Source organism: Thalassophryne amazonica, chromosome 18, assembly GCF_902500255.1.
Source record: "Thalassophryne amazonica chromosome 18, fThaAma1.1, whole genome shotgun sequence".
Classification (NCBI taxonomy): Eukaryota; Metazoa; Chordata; class Actinopteri; order Batrachoidiformes; family Batrachoididae; genus Thalassophryne; species Thalassophryne amazonica.
In genome coordinates, this window is record NC_047120.1 from 60,838,936 (window position 1) to 60,859,930 (window position 20,995).

Here is a 20,995-nt window from a genome sequence, read left to right on the forward strand (position 1 = left end):
AGTGAGTAATCGGTGTCTGGTTTGTAATGGTCCTGGATCCAGATTGATTTAAGGCTTTTTGTGACTTTCTGGACTCAGCAATCAGAAGTGTCTTTATGCGATGCTTCTTGTCTTATTTCCTGTATGGTTGTCAGACTTGTACTCTCATCAGTGATCTAAGGCAACAGCTGGATGTCTTGGGTACCAGGTCTCTGGAGGATCCTTGGGTCCCACTGGAATAAAATAAACACACAGGCCACAGTGGTAAGGAAAAACTCCCTCTGATGATTTGAGGAAGAAACCTCAAGCAGACCAGACTCAAAGGGGTGACCCTCTGACTTAATGTCAGGCATTGGGCTTGAGACCAGAGGATCCTCTGTTCAAATTCCAGTCTGACCAGAAAATCATTAAGGGCCCTTGGGCAAGGTCCTTAATCTCCTAGTTGCTCCCTGTGTGTAGTGGGTGCCTTGCATGGCAGCAGCCTGACATCAGGGTGAATGTGAGGCATTATTGTAAAGTGCTTTGAGCATCTGATGCAGATGGAAAAGCGCTATATAAATGGAATCCATTTACCATTTTACTACGTCAGATCTTTGCGATGTGAAGGTTTTGGTTGTCATAGTCTTCTACATTAAACCATCATAATTACCCGTACACACTGTGCGACCAGCAGGAGCAGCAGTGGCCATCCACAGTCCAGCACCAACTCCAGGTCCACACAGTGCCTTGCTCAGGGGCATTTGGAGCATTTTTACCTAATGCATATGTTTTGATGGTCTAAAATGCCACGTCAAATTCAGGATTTGTGCAGCTCTAACCACTCTGACGTCATTCTGCAGCTTCTTTGTTGACGTCTGTCCACGCGGCAGAGACTGCGTGAATGTCCAAACCCCCACCGTGGGTTGGAAAATGGGTGAGTAGGCATCACCTCCCGCCGCCGCCGCCCGCCCCCGCCTTTTGCACGTTCACGATCGGGAGGATGAGTAATCCACGTGCTCGAGCGCGCGCGCTGCAGCATCAGCACCATCCATCGACTGGAAACGTGCAGAAAGAAAATATGAAGAGGATCCAGAGTGATGCATCCATCAGCCTGCAGAATCTGTGGATGAAATGAGACAAAAGGGAAGATGATTATCAAAATATTCCAGGACACGTTGACATCGAGTTTCCACGTTGACTCAGGCTAAATGCTGGAGTCTAAACTAGGCTTGCAACGGAACGACGACAAATGTGCTTTTCTTTCTGCTTGGTTCTGGAGTGAAACTGGTTAATCTCTGACTGATTGAGGGACATCGTCATTGCTTCATTGCAGTGGACTAATATCTGGATGGGCTCTGACTGAAGCCATCGGATTTAATTTGGATTATGATGAAACTGAGTCCAGACTAGTTTCTGAAGAACTTCTGCTAAAAATCTTATCTCATTGAAAATGTTACCACGGTTACACATGCTGCATTCCAGAGGCTGGAACCAGACTAATATCAGGAATCCCTTTGCCTCAGTGCAAAAATGCGCCCCCTGCAGTCTGAGTAACTGCTGGGTTGTTTCTGTATGAAGTTTACCCCCCACCCCTCCTGGGAGCTGGTTAATCTCTGGATTACTGTGTGGCATGTTCTGTTTCTGCCTGCAGAGGTCCCTGATCAAGCTCCGATCATTTGAGGTGGATGGGTGCCGATCGTTGAGGACATCCCCAGAGGACAGCCCCCAAACCCTTGACAGCAAGGAGCCAAAGGGCCCTGATGAGGAGAAGGAGACTTTGGCTCTGTGCCACACTGCCCCTACTGAGGAAAACGGTGCCTCAGGTAGACCAGAGCCAGCATCTACACCAGAGACACCAGGTAGACCAGAAATAGCAGGAACAAAAGAGACACCAGGTACAGCAGGTACACCAGAGACTTGGGTACACCAGAGACAACAGGGACACCAGATACACCAAAGACTTGGGTAGACTAGAAATAGCAGGAACAAAAGAGACACCAGGTACAGCAGGTAGACCAGGTACACCAAAGACTTGGGTAGACCAGAGATAGCAGGTACAAAAGAGACACCAGGTACAGCAGGTAGACCAGGTACACCAAAGACTTGGGTAGACCAGAGATAGCAGGTACAGTAGGTAGACCAGGTGCGCCAGAGACACTAGGTACACCAAAGACTTGGGTAGACCAAAGATAGCAGGTTCACCAGGTACAGCAGGTAGACCACGTGCACCAGAGACTTGGGTAGACCAGAGATAGCAGGGACACCACAGCAGGTAGACCACGTGCACCACAGACACCAGGTGCACCACAGACACCAAGTACACCAAAGACTTGGGTAGACCAGAGATAGCAGGTACATCAGAGACACCAGATAGAACTGGTATAGCAAGTACACCAAAGACTTGGGTAGACCAGAGATAGAAGGTACAGCAGATAGACTAGGTGCACCAAAGACTTGGGTTGCCCAGAGATAGCAGGTACACCAGGTACAGTAGGTACAGCAGAGACACGAGGTACAGCAGGTAGACCACGTGCACCAGAGACACCAAGTACACCAAAGACTTTTGTAGACCAGAGCAAGCAGGTACACCAGAGAAACCGGGTACAGCAGGTAGACCAGGTGCACCAGAGACACCAAGTACGCCAAAGACTTGGGTAGACTAGAGATAGCAGGTACACCAAGTACACCGAAGGCTTGGGTAGACCAGAGATAGCAGGTACATCAGAGACACCAGATATAACTGGTATAGCAAGAACCCCACAGATGGGTAGACCAGAGACAGCAGGTTCACTAGAGGCAGCAGGTACACCAGAGACACCAAGTACACCAAAGACTTGGGTAGACTAGAGATAGCAGGTACATCAGAGACACCAGATAGAACTGGTATAGCAAGTACACCACAGACGGGTAGACCAGAGGCAGCAGGTACACCAGAGACATCTGTCACCATGCTGGAGCCCCTCAGACCACCATACATTCAGTAACAGCAGTCCTCAGAAGTCTGTCTCTTGTCTTGCATTTTTCTTGTCTTAAAAATTGTTGTCCTCATCCCTTTAAAAGTGAAAACAGTTCAGATTAATGTTTGTTCTGATTCTTCTCTGTGAACCATGTGAGAATCAACAGTTTTACCCCAAAGATTAAATGGGTTTCATTGTTTTCTGAACCTCATGGTTCTTTCAGAGCCGTGTGACTGTTGTATCTGTATTTAATGAAGCCTGCACACAAAACTCTATATTTGTGCCAGAAATTTTGCCAGTGTTAGAAAATAAATTAAAAACTTTGTTTCTGGTGCCTTTTTGCAAATTCACCACAGGATGTGATGGTTTATATTCTGGATTAGATTGAACCTCCTCCTGTAGTTTGAGCCACATACTTCAGATCAGTTTGTTCTTAGGTTGTTTTTAATGTTGGTTCATTTTAATCACTTTGTGCATGTCTGCTTGAGCTTTTCTTTCTTCATGGTATTTTTATAGAAGTTTGGCCTGGTGAAGAAAGACCTTCTGCTAAGAATACCTTGGTACTTGATACCCTGACTTCCTGTGTGTTTGCAGAGTTACTGGCCCTGAACACATCACCTCAGTCCTCCTGGAACCCGTCCTTAACCACCACCCATACCCAAACTACAAGCGGGGTACTGATCTCCAACCCTCAAAACCCTGTCCATTCCCCACAGAGGACCAGTTCAGGAGTCACCTGCGAAGGGGGTCAAGATGACAGAGGAGGCGGGGCTCTCCTGCAGCTACTGACAGGTGGTGGCAGCCCCTTGCCTTCCCCCAGATGCTGCAGTCACAGCCAGAGGTTCAACTCTGATCCTGACATCGCACCATCGCCACCCTGCAGCCAGCCGTTCATTTTGTGAGTGCAACTGTCTGCAGTGCTGTCTGTCTGTCTGCCTCCTTCGCTGTCTGTCTGCCTCCTTCGCTGTCTGCCTGCCTCCATCTCTGTCTATCTGTCTGCCTCCATCGCTGTCTACCTACCCAGCTCCATCTTTGTCTGCCTGTCTGTCTCCATTGCTGTCTGCCTGTCTGCCTCCATCTCTGTCTGCCTGTCTCCCTCCATCTCTGCCTGTCTGCCTCCATCTCTGTCTGTCTGCCTCCTTCGCTGTCTATCTATCTGCCTCCATCCCTGTCTGTCTGTCTGCCTCCATCTCTGTCTATCTATCTGCCTCCATCTCTGTCTGTCTGCCTCCTTCGCTGTCTATCTGTCTGCCTCCATCCCTGTCTGGCTGTCTGCCTCCATCTCTGTCTGTCTGCCTCCATCTCTGTCTATCTATCTGCCTCCATCTCTGTCTGCATGTCTGCCTCCATCTCTGTCTGTCTGCCTCCTTCGCTGTCTATCTATCTGCCTCCATCCCTGTCTGTCTGTCTGCCTCCATCTCTGTCTATCTATCTGCCTCCATCCCTGTCTGCATGTCTGCCTCCATCTCTGTCTGCCTGTCTGCCTCCATCTCTGTCTGTCTGCCTCCTTCGCTGTCTATCTATCTGCCTCCATCCCTGTCTGGCTGTCTGCCTCCATCTCTGTCTGCCTGCCTCCATCGCTGTCTATCTGTCTGCCTCCATCGCTGTCTACCTACCCACCTCCATCTTTGTCTGCCTGCCTGCATCCATTGCTGTCTGCCTGTCTGCTTCCATCTCTGTCTGTCTGCCTGTCTCCATTGCTGTCTGCCTGTCTGCCTCCATCTCTGTCTGTCTGCCTGCCTCCATTGCTGTCTGCCTGTCTCCCTCCATCTCTGTCTGTCTGCCTGCCTCCATCTCTGTCTGCCTGTCTGCCTCCATCTCTGTCTGCCTGCCTCCATCTCTGTCTGCCTGCCTCCATCACTGTCTACCTACCCACCTCCATTGCTGTCTGCCTGTCTGCTTCCATCTCTGTCTGCCTGCCTGCCTCCATTGCTGTCTGCCTCCATCTCTGTCTGCCTGCCTCCATCTCTGTCTGCCTGCCTCCATCACTGTCTACCTACCCACCTCCATTGCTGTCTGCCTGTCTGCTTCCATCTCTGTCTGCCTGCCTGCCTCCATTGCTGTCTGCCTCCATCTCTGTCTACCTGCCTGCTTGTTTAAGTCTGTGTCTGTCTGTCTGCCTGCCTGCTTGTTTAAGTCTCTGTCTGTCTGCCTGTCCAGGTCTCGGACTCTCTCCGAGGGCACAGACGATGCACGTCCTCTCTCTGTGTCCTTCCTGTCCCGTCACATTCAGACTCTGAAGAGAAGAGTCAGGAGGTTTGAGGATCATTTTGAGCAGGAGATGAACTATAAGGTAATGACTTACTTCAAATCCACCAACAGGTCAAACATGCTGTTTGTGTATTTCTGACCCACATTTTTTTTATTTTTTTCCCAATTATTCAAAAATATTTATATTAAATTAATTACATTAATTTAAACCTACATCAGATTTAAAATGTGCAGTAGAATTGTGAGGATACTTGGACACCACAGATCTCCACCAGGATCAAGTGGATTTACTGCCTGAATGTGAACATCATTGGAACAGGTCCTGGTCCAGATCTGCACCAAATGTCATTTATCATCTTTCTGTGTGATGTCACCAAAATTAATGAATTAGTTTTTGAGTGATCAAGACTCAGATCGACACCATGATGTCGTTGTCTCTCTTTACATCGTTTTGCGTTGTCTTGCCACCTGACGATCAGACGTAACCTCATCATAAAGAATCTTTGGAGCTATGCACTGTTTTAACTTTCAGTTGTTTGACTGATTTCTTTCTTTTCCCCTTCAGCCGTCTCACAATGACAAATACTCCAACCCGGAGATGGTCACAGTGATGAACGAACTGGCGAAGGCTCGCAAACAGCTCAAAGGTAAAACGTGCACGTTGTCTCTTTCTGCACGCCATTCAGATCTTAAATGACATCACAAAGCTGCAGGTCTCATTTTATTGTCTACTCAAGGGGTCAAGCCTGTTTCTCTTCATGCTTGTCTTATGGCTCCACCCCTTTTTGTGCATATTCCCTTTTGTTCAACAATTTCAGGTGGAACGTAACACGTCAGGGATTTATTTTAGTTGTGGTGCAAAAGCAGGACATCAAATGTCGGGTTCACGAAAATAACAAATGCTTTATTTTCATTTGGTGGTGGTGGTGGTGGTGGGGGTTCCTGGCTCCATAGATTGTAATTCCAGCATCAGGTTTTGTGTTAATGTGTGTAACGATGTGATGTGTTTCCTCTGCAGAGCTCAGGCTCAGACAGTCTGTGTTTGAGTCAAAGGAGCAGGATGGACTGGACAACAGTGACACCTGCAGGTAACGGTGTTCATAGTGCATCTTTTGGTCTATACAGAATACAGTTAGGGCCAAAATAGAGGAAACGCTTGAAGCCAAAGGTGTATGCCATCATCGGAAGTGTTGGGATGATAATCAGCGCTTCCCAAATTGACGTTGTGATTTTATGGAACGTGGTGGTTTGTCAGGCAGACTGAGGCGGTATCCACGACAATGCGTATGCTGCATGAGGTGCTTATGATGTCATGAGCGTCACGTGTCACATTCAGGATCGCTGGAGTTGATTAAAGACTGTGTTTGTGATTAGGTCATGTAGTGGTTATCTTATCCTGCAGGTACAGTGGCAGCCAGCAGGGGGCAGCAGAGCACAAACCCAGCCTGGAGGAAACGGTGGAGTGTTTGTTCAGGCGAGTGAGAGAAAAGAGACGAGAACTGGGCCTGCCGGACAACATGAAGGTGTGTTTGTGTCCTTTAAAGTACTCGTCAGCAGTTAAAGAATTGATAACATGAAGAGTTTAGATGCAAAACTTCGTAAGTCCAAAACAACAAATTTTCAGTTGAGTTGAGCTGAAGTAATAATAATAATAATAATCTTAATAATTTATTGTCATTGTTGGTACAATGAAATACCATTTAGAGCATTTCTCAAACAATCAGTGTACAGGCACTAGTGCATTTCATAAAGTGCAATGAGCTCAGGTTGTCACTATCAGTGTGCAACATATTAAAGAATGTGAACAAACCGTTTATCTCTGTGAATTTCCTGATGCATCCCAAATGGACTTGCAGCTTTTTGCATCTCAAATCTTGAATGAATTAATTGAATGAATGAATGAATTTATTTTTATTCACCACGCACACACATACTTAACAACAACAACGAAAAGAAGAAATCTCTCATTAAACAAAAACAAAACTCATAGCCATTTTCCAGTTTTGTGCCGCCGAAGGGGTGTAGGCTGTTGTTTGCACAACAGAGCAAACAGTAGTACAGTAGTACAACACACAAAACAAAAAAGTAACAACCTCAGTTAGTTATTCATCATACTGCAATAAGTAATTATATTGTTTTTAAAAAGTCTTTTTAAGCCAACTAAAGTACTCGGATGATTTAATGCTATCAGGACAATTATTCCAAATTTTGACACCTTTTACAGAAACACACTGACTTTTAACAGAGGTTTGAATCTTTAATCTATCAAATACTAATGTTCTTCTCAAATTATAGCTGGACTGCCTCATTTTGAACAGATCCTGGACATTTTGAGGCAAAAGCTTATTTTTAACTTTATACATGATTTGTATCGTAATATAATCAACCAAGTCCCAGAATTTCAAAATGTATAAACGGACAAGTAGTGGGTTTGTTGGCTCGCGATATGGTTTATTATTTATAACTCTCTCTTTTGATGACTTTTGAGATTTTAGATTTGACATAATTTATATGAGTTTTCCAGTTTAATTTGTCATCAATAAATACTCCAAGAAATTTGGTTTCGGTTACAATTTCAGTTTCAACATCATTCAACAGTAAATTTCTACTTAAGTTCCTGGGCTTATATTAATACACTTTGTTTTTCCAAGATGAAGCGATAATTTGTTTGAATCAAACCATTGTTTGAAATTTAGAAATTCCCTCTCCATCATGTCCAAGAGCTGTCCCAAATGATCCCCACTCCAAAACAGTCATATCATCGGCAAACAAAATACAACGCACCGACTTGGAGACCAAACCTATATCATTAATATGCAACAGAAACAACAACGGCCCAAGGACTGAACCCTGGGGCACCCCACATGTAATCCTCAAAAATTCAGAGTTGATCCCACCAATATGGACACACTGATACCTGTTGCATAAATAGCTAGCTATCCAATCAAGAGCCAGACCTCTAATGCTGTATCTCTGTAATTTATCCAAAAGTAAAGTGTGATCTGTAGTGTCAAATGCTTTTTGCAAATCAAAGAAAGCCCCTACAGTGTATTGCTTATTCTCAGTTGTGTTTGTAATTTGTTCAACAAAATCAGTTAAAGTCAGTGAAGTAGTACAATTTTTCCTAAAACCATACTGCTGTTCACTGAGTATATGATGTTTAGTTATGAAATCGTTCAACCTCTTCACATATATTTATATGTATCTTCATACGTAAATCTTGTAGTCCTGTGCAAAAGCTGTAGGTACCATAGACTTAAAAAATAGTTTTCTAAGTCTTTCTAATTCCAGTCCAATTTAATTCCAATTTTTTGTTCCCTCAAAAAAGAAACTAGTGAATTAAGTTGCAAATCTCTTGTATGAAAAGATGCTTTGATGTAATCATAAGAAAATGATGATTAAAGATCTGATTTTATTGTAAATTGCAGGAGGCCAAAGATAAAAGTGATTTTTAAAGAAATGTTTTCACTTAATTATATATCTTAGATAGTTATTAAATCCTCATAGTTTTTGTTTTGCTGGGGAGGGGAGGGGTGCCTAAAACTTTTGCATGGTACTGTAAATGAGCCGGACACTCGTCAAATCTTGAGTCAGTCTTTAATTGTGCATCCAGGAGATGACCCAGGCTCAGATGGTGCTGGAAAAAATCACTCTACAGAAATGTCTGCTTTACTTTGAAAGTCTGCACGGCCGCCCGGTGAGTCCTCCAAACTCACACATGCACATGTGTACGGTCTGATCCATAAGTATTTGGACTGTGACACAGGTTTTTGTAATGTTGCCTCTGTGCACCACCAAATAAATTGAAAATAAGGGTTGCTAATGAGGTGGGATGGTGTTTCCGGTCTTATTGTTGGACTCAGCCACATATTGTTTGGTGGTTGTTGTGGTGCAGTAATGAGGACGTGGTAAATGGGGTCTTGATTTGTGGTTGCCACTGTGATGTTCCTAGTCTTTTATTTGGGGGGTTGTGAAGAAGGGCCTTGAATAGTAGTTACTATGTGGTAAATGGTAAATGGACTGCATTTATATAGCGCTTTTCCATCTGCATCAGACGCTCAAAGCACTTTACAATTATGCCTCACATTCACCCCGATGTCAGGGTGCTGCCATACAAGGCGCTCACTACACACCAATAGGAGATTAAAGGCCTTGCCCAGTGATTTTCCAGTCAGGTGGGGATTTGAACCCATGATCTTCTGGACTCAAGCCCAACACCCTGTGGTGACTAAGGTGTGGAAAAATGGGAATTGAGAGGAGGTTGCTGTGTGGTGACTAGGATGTGGTAAAATGGGAATTGAGAGGAAGTTGCTGTGTGGTGACTAGGGTGTGGTAAATGGGAATTGAGAGGAAGTTGCTGTGTGGTGACTAGGGTGTGGTAAAATGGGAATTGAGAGGAAGTTGCTGTGTGGTGAATAGGGTGTGGTAAAATGGGAATTGAGAGGAAGTTGCTGTGTGGTGACTAGAGTGTGGTAAATGGGAATTGAGAGGAAGTTGCTGTGTGGTGACTAGGGTGTGGTAAAATGGGAATTGAGAGGAAGTTGCTGTGTGGTGAATAGGGTGTGGTAAAATGGGAATTGAGAGGAAGTTGCTGTGTGGTGAATAGGGTGTGGTAAAATGGGAATTGACAGGAAGTAGCTGTGTGGTGTCTAGGGTGTGGTAAGATGGGTATTGATAGTAAGTTGCTTTGTGGTGACTAGGGTGTGGTAAGATGGGAATTGAGAGGAAGTTGCTCTGTGGTGACTAGGGTGTGGTAAGATGGGAATTGAGAGGAAGTTGCTTTGTGGTGACTAGGGTGTGGTAAAATGGGAATTGAGAGGAAGTTGCTGTGTGGTGACTAGGGTGTGGTAAGATGTGAATTGAGAGGATGTTGCTGTGCGGTGAGTAGGATCTGGTAAGATAGGAATTGAGAGGTAGTTCCTGTGCAGTGACTACGATCTGGTAAGATAGGAATTGAGAGGAAGTTGCTGTGTGGTGACAAGGATCTGGTAAGAAGGGAATTGAGAGGAAGTTGCTGTGTGGTGACTAGGGTGTGGTAAAATGGGAATTGAGAGGAAGTTCCTGTGCGTGATTAGGATCTGGTAAGATAGGAATTGCGAGGAAGTTGCTGTGTGGTGACTCGGATCTGGGAAGATGGGAATTGAGAGGAAGTTGCTGTGTGGTGACTAGGGTGTGGTAACATAGGAATTGAGAGGAAGTTGCTGTGTGGTGAATAGGGTGTGGTAAAATGGGAATTGAGAGGAAGTTGCTGTGTGGTGAATAGGGTGTGGTAAAATGGGAATTGACAGGAAGTAGCTGTGTGGTGTCTAGGGTGTGGTAAGATGGGTATTGATAGTAAGTTGCTTTGTGGTGACTAGGGTGTGGTAAGATGGGAATTGAGAGGAAGTTGCTCTGTGGTGACTAGGGTGTGGTAAGATGGGAATTGAGAGGAAGTTGCTTTGTGGTGACTAGGGTGTGGTAAAATGGGAATTGAGAGGAAGTTGCTGTGTGGTGACTAGGGTGTGGTAAGATGTGAATTGAGAGGATGTTGCTGTGCGGTGAGTAGGATCTGGTAAGATAGGAATTGAGAGGTAGTTCCTGTGCAGTGACTACGATCTGGTAAGATAGGAATTGAGAGGAAGTTGCTGTGTGGTGACAAGGATCTGGTAAGAAGGGAATTGAGAGGAAGTTGCTGTGTGGTGACTAGGGTGTGGTAAAATGGGAATTGAGAGGAAGTTCCTGTGCGTGATTAGGATCTGGTAAGATAGGAATTGCGAGGAAGTTGCTGTGTGGTGACTCGGATCTGGGAAGATGGGAATTGAGAGGAAGTTGCTGTGTGGTGACTAGGGTGTGGTAACATAGGAATTGAGAGGAAGTTGCAGGGCATGTTGCTTGGTGCTTTATAGAAAATATGTTTGGGGCTGGTGGGAAACCTGTTTGATGACTGTGGTGTGGTAGTGGGCATTGATGGGTGGTGACCAGAGTTATGAGGTTATGGAGTAATCAAAAGATTAGTGGGGCACACTAGTTAATCCAAGCTCAGGTGTTTCTAGATGTGTGCTATGTTACGTTGTAATTGCCACATTCCGTTGTGGTTGCTCTCTCGTTACTGGAGTGTGGCGGTCAGCACTGAGAGCTGGTTGCTGTGGTGTTGGTAGATACACTGAATAAAATGTAGTGCAAAAGTACTTTGACCAACTGCTGATGATCAGCTGTTGTTGACCGCTGACTGTGAGTAAGCTGAGATGTTATTTGCAACCTGTTGTTACTGTTTGTCAGGGAACCAAACAGGAGCGGATCCTGGTGAAGCCTTTGTATGATCGATACCACATGATCAAACGCTTGCTGTGTGCCAGTCCAACAATCACCACCATAGTAAGACACACACACACACACACAAAAACCTCAACTGATTTTCCATCGCAGAATTTATTTTCGCATGGACCGATTGTTCAGTAGACGGTGAAGTTGCAGTGATGTGCTTCCTGTTTTTGTCAAGTCAAATAAGTGGCAACGTTTACCAGCTGCCATCAAAGCACTTTTTAAAAAAATAAAACGCAACAACACAACATGCTGCAGAGATATTTGTGTTTCTAACATCAAAAGATTGAACAATCTGCTGCTACGTGAAACACTGATTGTTGGAACAGCAGCTGTTTCTTTAATCAAATACTTTAAAATTGACTTTAGTGTTGACTTTTTGTCTGTTTGACTGATTCTGTTCTTGAGGAGGAAGAGGACGATTCCGATGAAGACTCAGCGGTGGATGAACGACCCGCAGCGCCCCCTAGCACAGCGACCTGGCCGTTAGCCACTGAGGAGGACAGTGACAGGGACAGTGACCACGCCTTCATCTCCCCGTTGGACGAGGTAAAGGCTGTCCGTCAGCGTCCTGCTCTCACCACGGCAAACCTGCACGAAGCCTCCAGGTTCGTGTTTGCACAGTCCACACACGCTGCATGTTTGTGAGCTTTTAAGTAATGGCTTTAAATGCGTCGGATTCTGTTTATCTGCTGTGAATAAACGTCTGGCCACCTTCAACGATGATCTGTTGAGTTGACGAATTCTAGTGAAGTTTGATGCATGTCAGAAATGGTTCTTTGTGGCAGCTGATACTGTCCAGGGCCAATCTTTCTGTCTACTAAACTTACTGAGTTGACTAAGGTTAGTCGCCCAACATTAACCGTCTAATCTCCATTTGACATCGACTGCTAAACTTGTAGATTAGCCAATCTAATGTTAGTCAATGATTTTCATGGGCATAAGCAGCCTCGCCAGTGCCATTGCCAAGAAATGCCTCTGATGCGTGAGAGTTTTGTTTACTTTAGAGTTGGTTGTCTGCTACAAATATAGCCGAGTCCGTTGCACCAGAGGAAAAGCGTTCCCGTCCTTGCCGTCCGTAAATATCTCCAGTGGTTGGGAACACCTGCGCCCGCGGCAAAACTCTGCTTCAGTCCTGCTCCATCAAGTGGTGGTACATGATGCTGCCATGTTTGAGGTAAGACACTGAAGTGTGGTCGACTAAAATAAGATTTGCCTCCTCTGTACCAGGCTAAAAACTTTTGTCGGCTAATGCGAAACTTAAGCCGACTAAGAGCTTTGTGCAATGACTAACATCAAAAGATTAGTCGACTAAGTGAGTTTAGTCGACTAAACGAGATTAGACTGCTTTATGAAACCTGGCCCTGGTCAGTAACTATGAACAGAACCAGTAACACGGCTGTACGTTTCTTCCAGCGTGTTGTACGTGTCGACATTCAGTAGCTAGCAAAAGCAGAAGTTGCAGACGGCACCTATAGCCATATAAAACGAGTCGTCTGCAAACATCCAAACTAGCTTTCCAAGGTTCAAAGGAGGCTTTGCGGAAACAACTAACTGTAACTATGAACCATTTAAACCATCAAGTGACATAAATGAACGTTTACTGCAACGTCCGTCTGCAAAATCAGGACAAAGGATTTAATTTGATGGATTAACGGGAGCTGGTTTAGAGTCCTGTCAGGAGCTGTGGGCTTTCAGCCCCGTCTGTTAGTTTGGTTCAGGTCCAGTTTTCTGTTCCACTGCAGACATTTTGACCTGATGCCAGCGTGGATGTTTCGTTTTGTTGATGTCAATGCACTGGGCTGGCTCGTTGGATAAATTTTATTTCTGCTTTGATCCCTCTGAACCAGGTCTCAGCTCTTGGAATGCCTGCGGGAGACGCGGGCAGAGAAGAAGACGAGACGCAAAGTTCTGAGGGAGTTTGAGGACGAGTTTTACCGTCAGACTGGAAGGTGAGAAAAAGCTTATTTGTTTTTTTTTTTCTTTTAATCCATGAGGCTTTAATATCAACGTCATCCAACCGAGAGGCTGCATATTGTTTTTTCTCTCTTATGTGGGTGATTCTTTAACTGTGGGCACTATTGGCCTTGTAAATGTAATTTCCATCACACCATTGCCTTACAATATAAAGCGCCTTGGGGCAACTGTTTGTTGTGATTTGGCGCTATATACATGTGCTCTGATGTCACTGTTTATCTCCATAGAAACTACCCAAACAATCTTTCATACAAACTGTTTAAAGGGACATTACAGTGTTGTGGTGGAAATTACGGCAATAGTGTGGGACTACATTTTGTTTAAAAAAAATCACAACAGTTGTATGACATTGAATACCCCAATTATGTTTTGATTATTTTACTGATATTTTATTCAGGGATATTTTAAAACATTAGAAAAAAACGTTTCTTTACCATTCATTTTTATCATTGAAGATCAAAAGTCTGGGTGTGGGACAAGCACAAAACGGAAATATTTGCATATAATGATGCTGAAAAAAGGTGAAAAAGTCATCATAGACTACTAGAACAAATTTCTTAACACACTTTCATTGTAAAGATAACTATAAAAGTGTGAAATTTCCCCTTTTTTCTGTTTTTATACAATATGATCAAAGGACATAATAAGTGCCCGTAGTCTAAGAATCACCCATGTACAGTTCTGTTCCAAATTGTTGATATTAAAACTTCCCTTTCCCGGGACACTCGGCTGGGGCATCCCGAGGCGTTCCCAGGCCAGTGTAGAGATATAATCTCTCCACCTTGCCCTGGGTCTTCCCCAGGGTCTCCTCCCAGATGGATGTGCCTGGAACACCTCCCTAGAGAGGCGCCCAGGGGGCATCCTTACCAGATGCCCGAACCACCTCAGCTGACTCGTTTGAATGCAAAGGAGTAGCGACTCTACTTCGAGCTCCTCATGAGTGAAGGGAGACACCAGCCACCCTCCTGAGGAAGCATATTTTGGCCACTTGTACCAAAATCGAGAGCTTTACCTTTCGGCTCAACTTCCTTTTCGTCACAACAGTACGGTAGAGCGAATGCAATGCCGATTCTCTGACCAGTCTCACGCTCCAATGGCTCCTCAATCATGAACAAGACCCTGAGGTACTTGAATTCCTTTACTTGGGGGGAGACATCATTCCGTACCGAGTAGGTAATCCATCGGTTTCCTGCTGAGAACCATGGCCTCAGATTTAGAGGTGCTGATCCTCATCCCAGCCGCTTTGCACGAGGCGTTCAGAGCTCCAGCCAGGGACTCCAAGAAGGCCAAATACTCCAAACTGCTGTCTGGTGCATATGCACAAACAAAGGTCAGAGTCGTCATTCCCCCACAGTGACGCCCCCAGAGCTAGCTTCTGCCGCCAGAGTCTAGTCTGTAGGGGCCCTCCACTTTCACTGCCACCCATGGGACAATGCACCCAACCCCAGCGATTCCCCTTGTAGGTGTTGAGCCCAAAGGGTGGAGATGGATGGTCCGTGTTGCCTCTTCAGGCTGAGCTCGGCCGGGTTCCGTGGCAAGGCTGGTCACCAGGCGCTCGCTGACGGTCCCTCTATTCAGGCTTGACTTCAGATGGGGGCCTGGGCTTCCTCTGGGCCTGGTCACATTTCCTCTGCCTCGTTTGTCCATCCAATCTTTATGAATCATTCTTAGTCGGACCCCTCGCCTGAGACCAATTTGTTCTAAAAAGATGACTGACCATACAAGAAGGAGAGAAGTAAGGGAAGCCTCCAAGCCACACCCAGACAACCCTGTATGAGTTCCAGGCTTCTGTGGCTGTGATTGGAGAAATGGCATGGTGCAACTTTTTGCCTGTTGCGTCCATGGTTACACAGCATGATGGAACAGAGAAGTATTTTAAGAAAACGGGTCAGGTCTAGTCTCGGGTCTTCCACGTGCCTTCTGGCAAACTGTGGCTGAAATTTTACATCATGAAGCTGTTTAACTACGTGTGCTTTCTTCCGGTCACAGTTTAATGCTGAGAGTTTTACATATGAAAACAAGTTCTAAGTCAAACAATAATAACTGGGATCAAATTAGATTTGCATAAAATTCCACTTTGAACCTGAATGCTGACAGTGCAAATGTTGCACTTTTATTTAGTTTCAAATTAAATTTTTTTTAATGACTGGCAGCATGATATAAAATGCTCAGTACCATGGACAGCTGACTTTACTTATCGCACTTGAGGAAGCGCAGAACCTCAGTCACTGTAAAACATTCTTTAACGTAGGTTTGAACATCTTCGAGAGTCCGTCTGTTGACCTTTGACCTGGGCTGCATTTGCTGCACACAGTTGATGGCGACTGTGCTGAGAATTAATGAGAAATTAATAACATGCCATCAAAAAATGAGCTTCCTCTCAAGATCACAGAAAAAAGTATTCGTCATATGACATGTTCTGCTCGTTTCCTTACATTAGCCGTATAGTCGCTGAGCTCCGTGCTGTTGGCGGGACAGCTTGGCGGGTTGTGACGGTTTGAGTCTCGGCTTGGTGCGGTCTAAAAGCTGCAGCTTCAGTTCTGGCCTGTGCACAACATTGTTTTAAAATGTCGATTTGTTTCTCAACAGAACCTGCCAAAAAGAGGACCGGGCTCCCATGAAGGACGAGTACCACGACTATAAACAAGTCAAGGCAAAACTGCGGCTGCTGGAAGTCCTCCTCAGCAAACAGGAAGACACCAAAAACATTTGACACCAAGTAAGAGCTGCAAGAAATCCACCTTCACCTCCACCTCCTCCGTTGTGCACGGATCAACAAGTAAAGGACCAAACTCTGTGAACGTGTCGAGCAGGTTCTGTTGACCATGAGGTTGATGTGTAGACACTTAGCCAAAAGCTGGTTTGCGGTTCCTCAGTGTGAGCGTTTCTGTTGGTAACCAAACATGGATGATGTCATCATTGGCTCATGGGCTGTGATTCCTGAGGTAGTCATGTGACTAATCATCCCTGATTGCTTGCAGATCCTCGTCGTTTGGTTACCAGTAGATGCTCACCGTCTGCAGCATTATGAGGTCATAAGATCGGCTGTGTTCACCACGTGGTGAACGCATCCGATTGTCTGAATCAACCAATTGCTTTAAAGACAACATGATCGTGAACGTTGTTGGGGATTAGAACGTGGACAAGATCAGAAAGAATTGATTGATTTGGCATGTTTTAAAAGCTTTCATGACCTGTACTGTGACTGCCCACTAGGGGGCAATAGATGTGTTTTGGCTCAATTTTGCAGGATGCGCCCACTTTCTGACATCAAATGCCATCACTGTAAAGGTTTTATCATGTGCAGGTGTTGACAGAAAAAGCCACAAAACTAAAGTAAAGTTGGCGGGATGCGCTAAATTAAACGGATGTGGACGGAGCAGGCAGACATGGAGGCAACTATAAAACCTTTTCTTTGACTTGATAATGTTGCACATTGAAAACGCACTTTAATGTCATGTGGACGAAGATCTTCATCGCCATCGCTTTGGACCGTGACGGCAGTCTGATCAGAACTGGATCCTGGACTACACAGTGTCACTGAGTTATCTCAATTAAAGTGTGAAACTTTGAAATGCGTCAGTCATTTTTTTGTGTGTGTGGCAGATGTTTGAAACAAAAATAAACTTGAATGTAGCGTATGATGGAACTGTCAATCCGAGTTGACGCTGAGATGAGGATTAATGCTATTAATATGTAGACCCAGGTTTGATTCCTGGTCATGCCGGCCCCCTGTCTTGGACAAGGCCACCCAGCTGGAATGGGAACCGGCTTAATTGTTGGCCTTGAGTTTGCACGCTTGGTTTTTCTGAATTGGACACACCTGTGCAGGTCCTTTGGTGTTAAGTAATGTTAACCTGAAGACCAGGAGGAACGCCAGGGAGGACACGAGATCAGCAGGACCTTGTGGCTCGTGCGCCCCAGTCACAGTACAGAAATGAAAAGGCGCCGGGTGAAACCACAAATTTCAATTCTCTGTACAAATTATGCTTTTGTTTTATCTCCACTTTACCTGCAGTGTGTTAAAAGTCGCATCCAAAACTTAATTTCTGTTTGTTTTCCCATTTGTCACTATTTTAAATGTATATAGTAATTTACGTAGCTAGCTAAATAGTAATTTACGTAATTACGTAAACATAATTTCCTTATTGTTGCACTCGTGTAATGACAATAAATCTCATCTCATTTTTACCCAAGGCCAAAATATGGCCATTGGGTATTACGAAGGCCTTGCGTCCGTCCTTCCGGCTGTCCGTCCTCAGCATAAGTCCAGTCCTGTTACTGCCACGGTCTTCAAATTCACAGGGAGCATTGCTGAGGCACAGACCTTGGACAAGTTCAAAGATGGCTAACTTTGATCTCTTTTAAGAAGTCAAACGGTCACATTTGTTTCTTATTTTTATGCTCATATACGGTCGAGGGCATTCTGTTATATTTTGCGTTACTGTCGCTTTCACAGCTTATTACAATTTATTTGTATAACACCAAATGACAACAACAGTCACCCGAATTTAAGGGTTTTTGTGTTTGTGTTGACACAAATGTCTCAACTCCTGCTCCACCAGAGGGCGCTGTGTTCATAAACTTCCTGTTGTTTCCAGCAGCCATTAAAATCTAATCTCATGCCATCCTAAAACTGAAGTTATTCTTTAATTGGGACTGAGCCAACAAACAATCAAGACTGTGAAACAACAGGAGAAATCATCAGAAATGTGATATTTTTTTCTGTCTCTTTCTTTAACAATATCCATAGTTTTTCCTGGATTAAAATTTTTTTCTGTTAAGATAATCTTTTGAGCATTCAGACGGTGAACTGCTTTGCTTTGCCATCGGGTACTGCGAAGACTTTGCGTCTGTCTGTTTGTCTCTGCTCAGCATAATTCCAGTCCGATTACTCCCAGTCTTCAAATTAACAGGGAACATTCTTGGACATTTTCAAATATGGCTAACCTTGACCTATTTTAAGAGGTTAAAAAATCACATTCTGTTATTTTTATGCTATGAATCATGCAATTATGTTTTTGTTTTTTTTTGAGAGAGAGAGAGACAGGGGGAGGGGGGTGACAGCCAATCACAGTAGAGGAGCACCGTGACGTCAGTGACTGGTCTCTGGCGCTCTAAAACCGCTTCATTCATGCATTCATTCATCTTCTACCGCTTAGTCCAATTAAGGGTCGCAGGGGGCTGGAGCCTATCCCAGCAGCCATAGAGCGCGAGGTGGGGTACACCCAGGACAGGACGCCAGTCTGTCGCAGGGCCACAAACAGACAAACAAACGCAGACACACACACACCTACGAACAACTTAAAGATTCCAATCCACCTAACCCGCATGTCTTTGGATGTGGGAGGAAACCGGAGCACCCGGAAGAAACCCACGCAAACACGGGGAGAACATGCAAACTCCACACAGAAAGGCCACGGGAATTGAACCCACGATCTTCTCGCTGTGAGGCAACAGTGCTAACCACTAATCCACCGTGCTGCCATAAAACTGCTTCATTCATGGGTAAATATAACCTGTGTGTCTCATATATTATATAAAAGCTAGCGAGAAAATTAAATAAACACTTCTAAAACTGAAAATACTGTTTTGGGAACCAGATAACGCCTCTGGACTGATTTACAAGACATTTCACGGATGTTAGAGTGGTGACATCACTGGCTGGTCTAGCTAGCTGCCAAGTCAGTTTCCTTTGTGTGTAAATATAACATCTTTTTATGCCCCGTGCGGCGCTTGCACCGCAAGGCGGGGCATATAGCATCCGGGTTGTCCGTCCATCCGTCCAGCTGAAATTTGTTCGCCGCAACGTAGCTCGGCACCAATTGCTCGCAGAATCTTCATATTTGATGGGTACATGCCTTGGAGGAGTACTTCACATGGGTTCGAAGGCCGTTGACCTTGACCTACTTTTCAAGGTCACCAGTGGTCACAACTGTCAAATAATTTGCCGCAACGTAGCTCAGCACCTTTTACTCACAGAAACTTCATATTTGGTGGGTATTTGCCTTGGGAGAGTACTTTGCATGGGTTTGAAGGCCGGGGACCTTGACCTACTTTTCAAGGTCACCAATGGTCACAACTGTCAAATCCTTCGCCAATCAACTTTCAACTTTTTTCTTGTATAGCGCCAAATCACAACAAACAGTTGCCCCAAGGCGCTCAACATTGCAAGGCAAGGCCATACAATAATTATGAAACACAGTCTACGTCTAAAGCAACATAACCAAGGGATGGTCCAGGGTCACCCGATCCAGCCCTAACTATAAGCCTTAGCGAAAAGGAAAGTTTTAAGCCTAATCTTAAAAGTAGAGAGGGTATCTGTCTCCCTGATCTGAATTGGGAGCTGGTTCCACAGGAGAGGAGCCTGAAAGCTGAAGGCTCTGCCTCCCATTCTACTCTTACAAACCCTAGGAACTACAAGTAAGCCCGCAGTCTGAGAGCGAAGCGCTCTAATGGGGTAATATGGTACTATGAGGTCCCTAAGATAAGATGGGACCTGATTATTCAAAACCTTATAAGTAAGAAGAAGAATTTTAAATTCTATTCTAGCATTAACAGGAAGCCAATGAAGGGAGGCCAACACGGGTGAGATATGCTCTCTCCTGCTAGTCCCCGTCAGTACTCTAGCTGCAGCATTCTGAACCAACTGAAGGCTTTTTAGGGAACTTTTAGGACAACCTGATAATAATGAATTACAATAGTCCAGCCTAGAGGAAACAAATGCATGAATTAGTTTTTCAGCATCACTCTGAGACAAGACCTTTCTGATTTTAGAGATATTGCGTAAATGCAAAAAGGCAGTCCTACATATTTGTTTAATATGCGCTTTGAATGACATATCCTGATCAAAAATAACTCCAAGATTTCTCACAGTATTACTAGAGATCAGGGAAATGCCATCCAGAGTAACGATCTGGTTAGACACCATGCTTCTAAGATTTGTGGGGCCAAGTACAATAACTTCAGTTTTATCTGAGTTTAAAAGCAGGAAATTAGAGGTCATCCATGTCTTTATGTCTGTAAGACAATCCTGCAGTTTAGCTAATTGGTGCGTATCCTCTGGCTTCATGGATAGATAAAGCTGGGTATCATCTGCGTAACAATGAAAATTTAAGCAATACCGTCTAATAATACTGCCCAAGGGAAGCATGTATAAAGTGAATAAAATTGGTCCTAGCACAGAACCTTGTGGAACTCCATAATTAACTTTAGTCTGTGAAGAAGATTCCCCATTTACATGAACAAACTGTAATCTATTAGACAAATATGATTCAAACCACCGCAGCGCAATGCCTTTAATACCTATGACATGCTCTAATCTCTGTAATAAAATTTTATGGTCAACAGTATCAAAAGCAGCACTGAGGTCCAACAGAACAAGCACAGAGATAAGTCCACTGTCCGAAGCCATAAGAAGATCATTTGTAACCTTCACTAATGCTGTTTCTGTACTATGATGAATTCTAAAACCTGACTGAAACTCTTCAAATAGACCATTCCTCTGCAGGTGATCAGTTAGCTGTTTTACAACTACCCTCTCAAGAATCTTTGAGAGAAAAGGAAGGTTGGAGATTGGCCTATAATTAGCT

The 20,995-nt window shown here is 44.5% G+C and overlaps 1 protein-coding gene across 3 annotated transcripts; it reads left to right on the forward strand.

Annotated features, from left to right (window-relative positions):
* Positions 1-939: 939 nt before the first annotated feature.
* On the forward strand, positions 940-16,979 carry fam13c (family with sequence similarity 13 member C). Of its 3 annotated transcripts, none has more exons than XM_034194398.1 (11): positions 940-1,781; positions 3,510-3,813; positions 5,076-5,208; positions 5,692-5,773; positions 6,145-6,214; positions 6,529-6,649; positions 8,740-8,823; positions 11,385-11,480; positions 11,838-12,034; positions 13,277-13,378; positions 15,993-16,979. In XM_034194398.1, exons 1-11 carry the CDS (start codon positions 1,589-1,591, stop codon positions 16,114-16,116), a joined length of 1,506 nt encoding a protein of 501 aa, XP_034050289.1. In that variant the 5' UTR covers positions 940-1,588; the 3' UTR covers positions 16,117-16,979. The 3 variants fall into 3 exon arrangements, with proteins under 3 accessions (XP_034050289.1, XP_034050288.1, XP_034050290.1); XM_034194397.1 differs by having other exon boundaries at positions 942-1,781; positions 11,835-12,034; XM_034194399.1 differs by having other exon boundaries at positions 943-1,772; positions 11,835-12,034.
* The last annotated feature ends 4,016 nt before the right edge of the window (positions 16,980-20,995 follow it).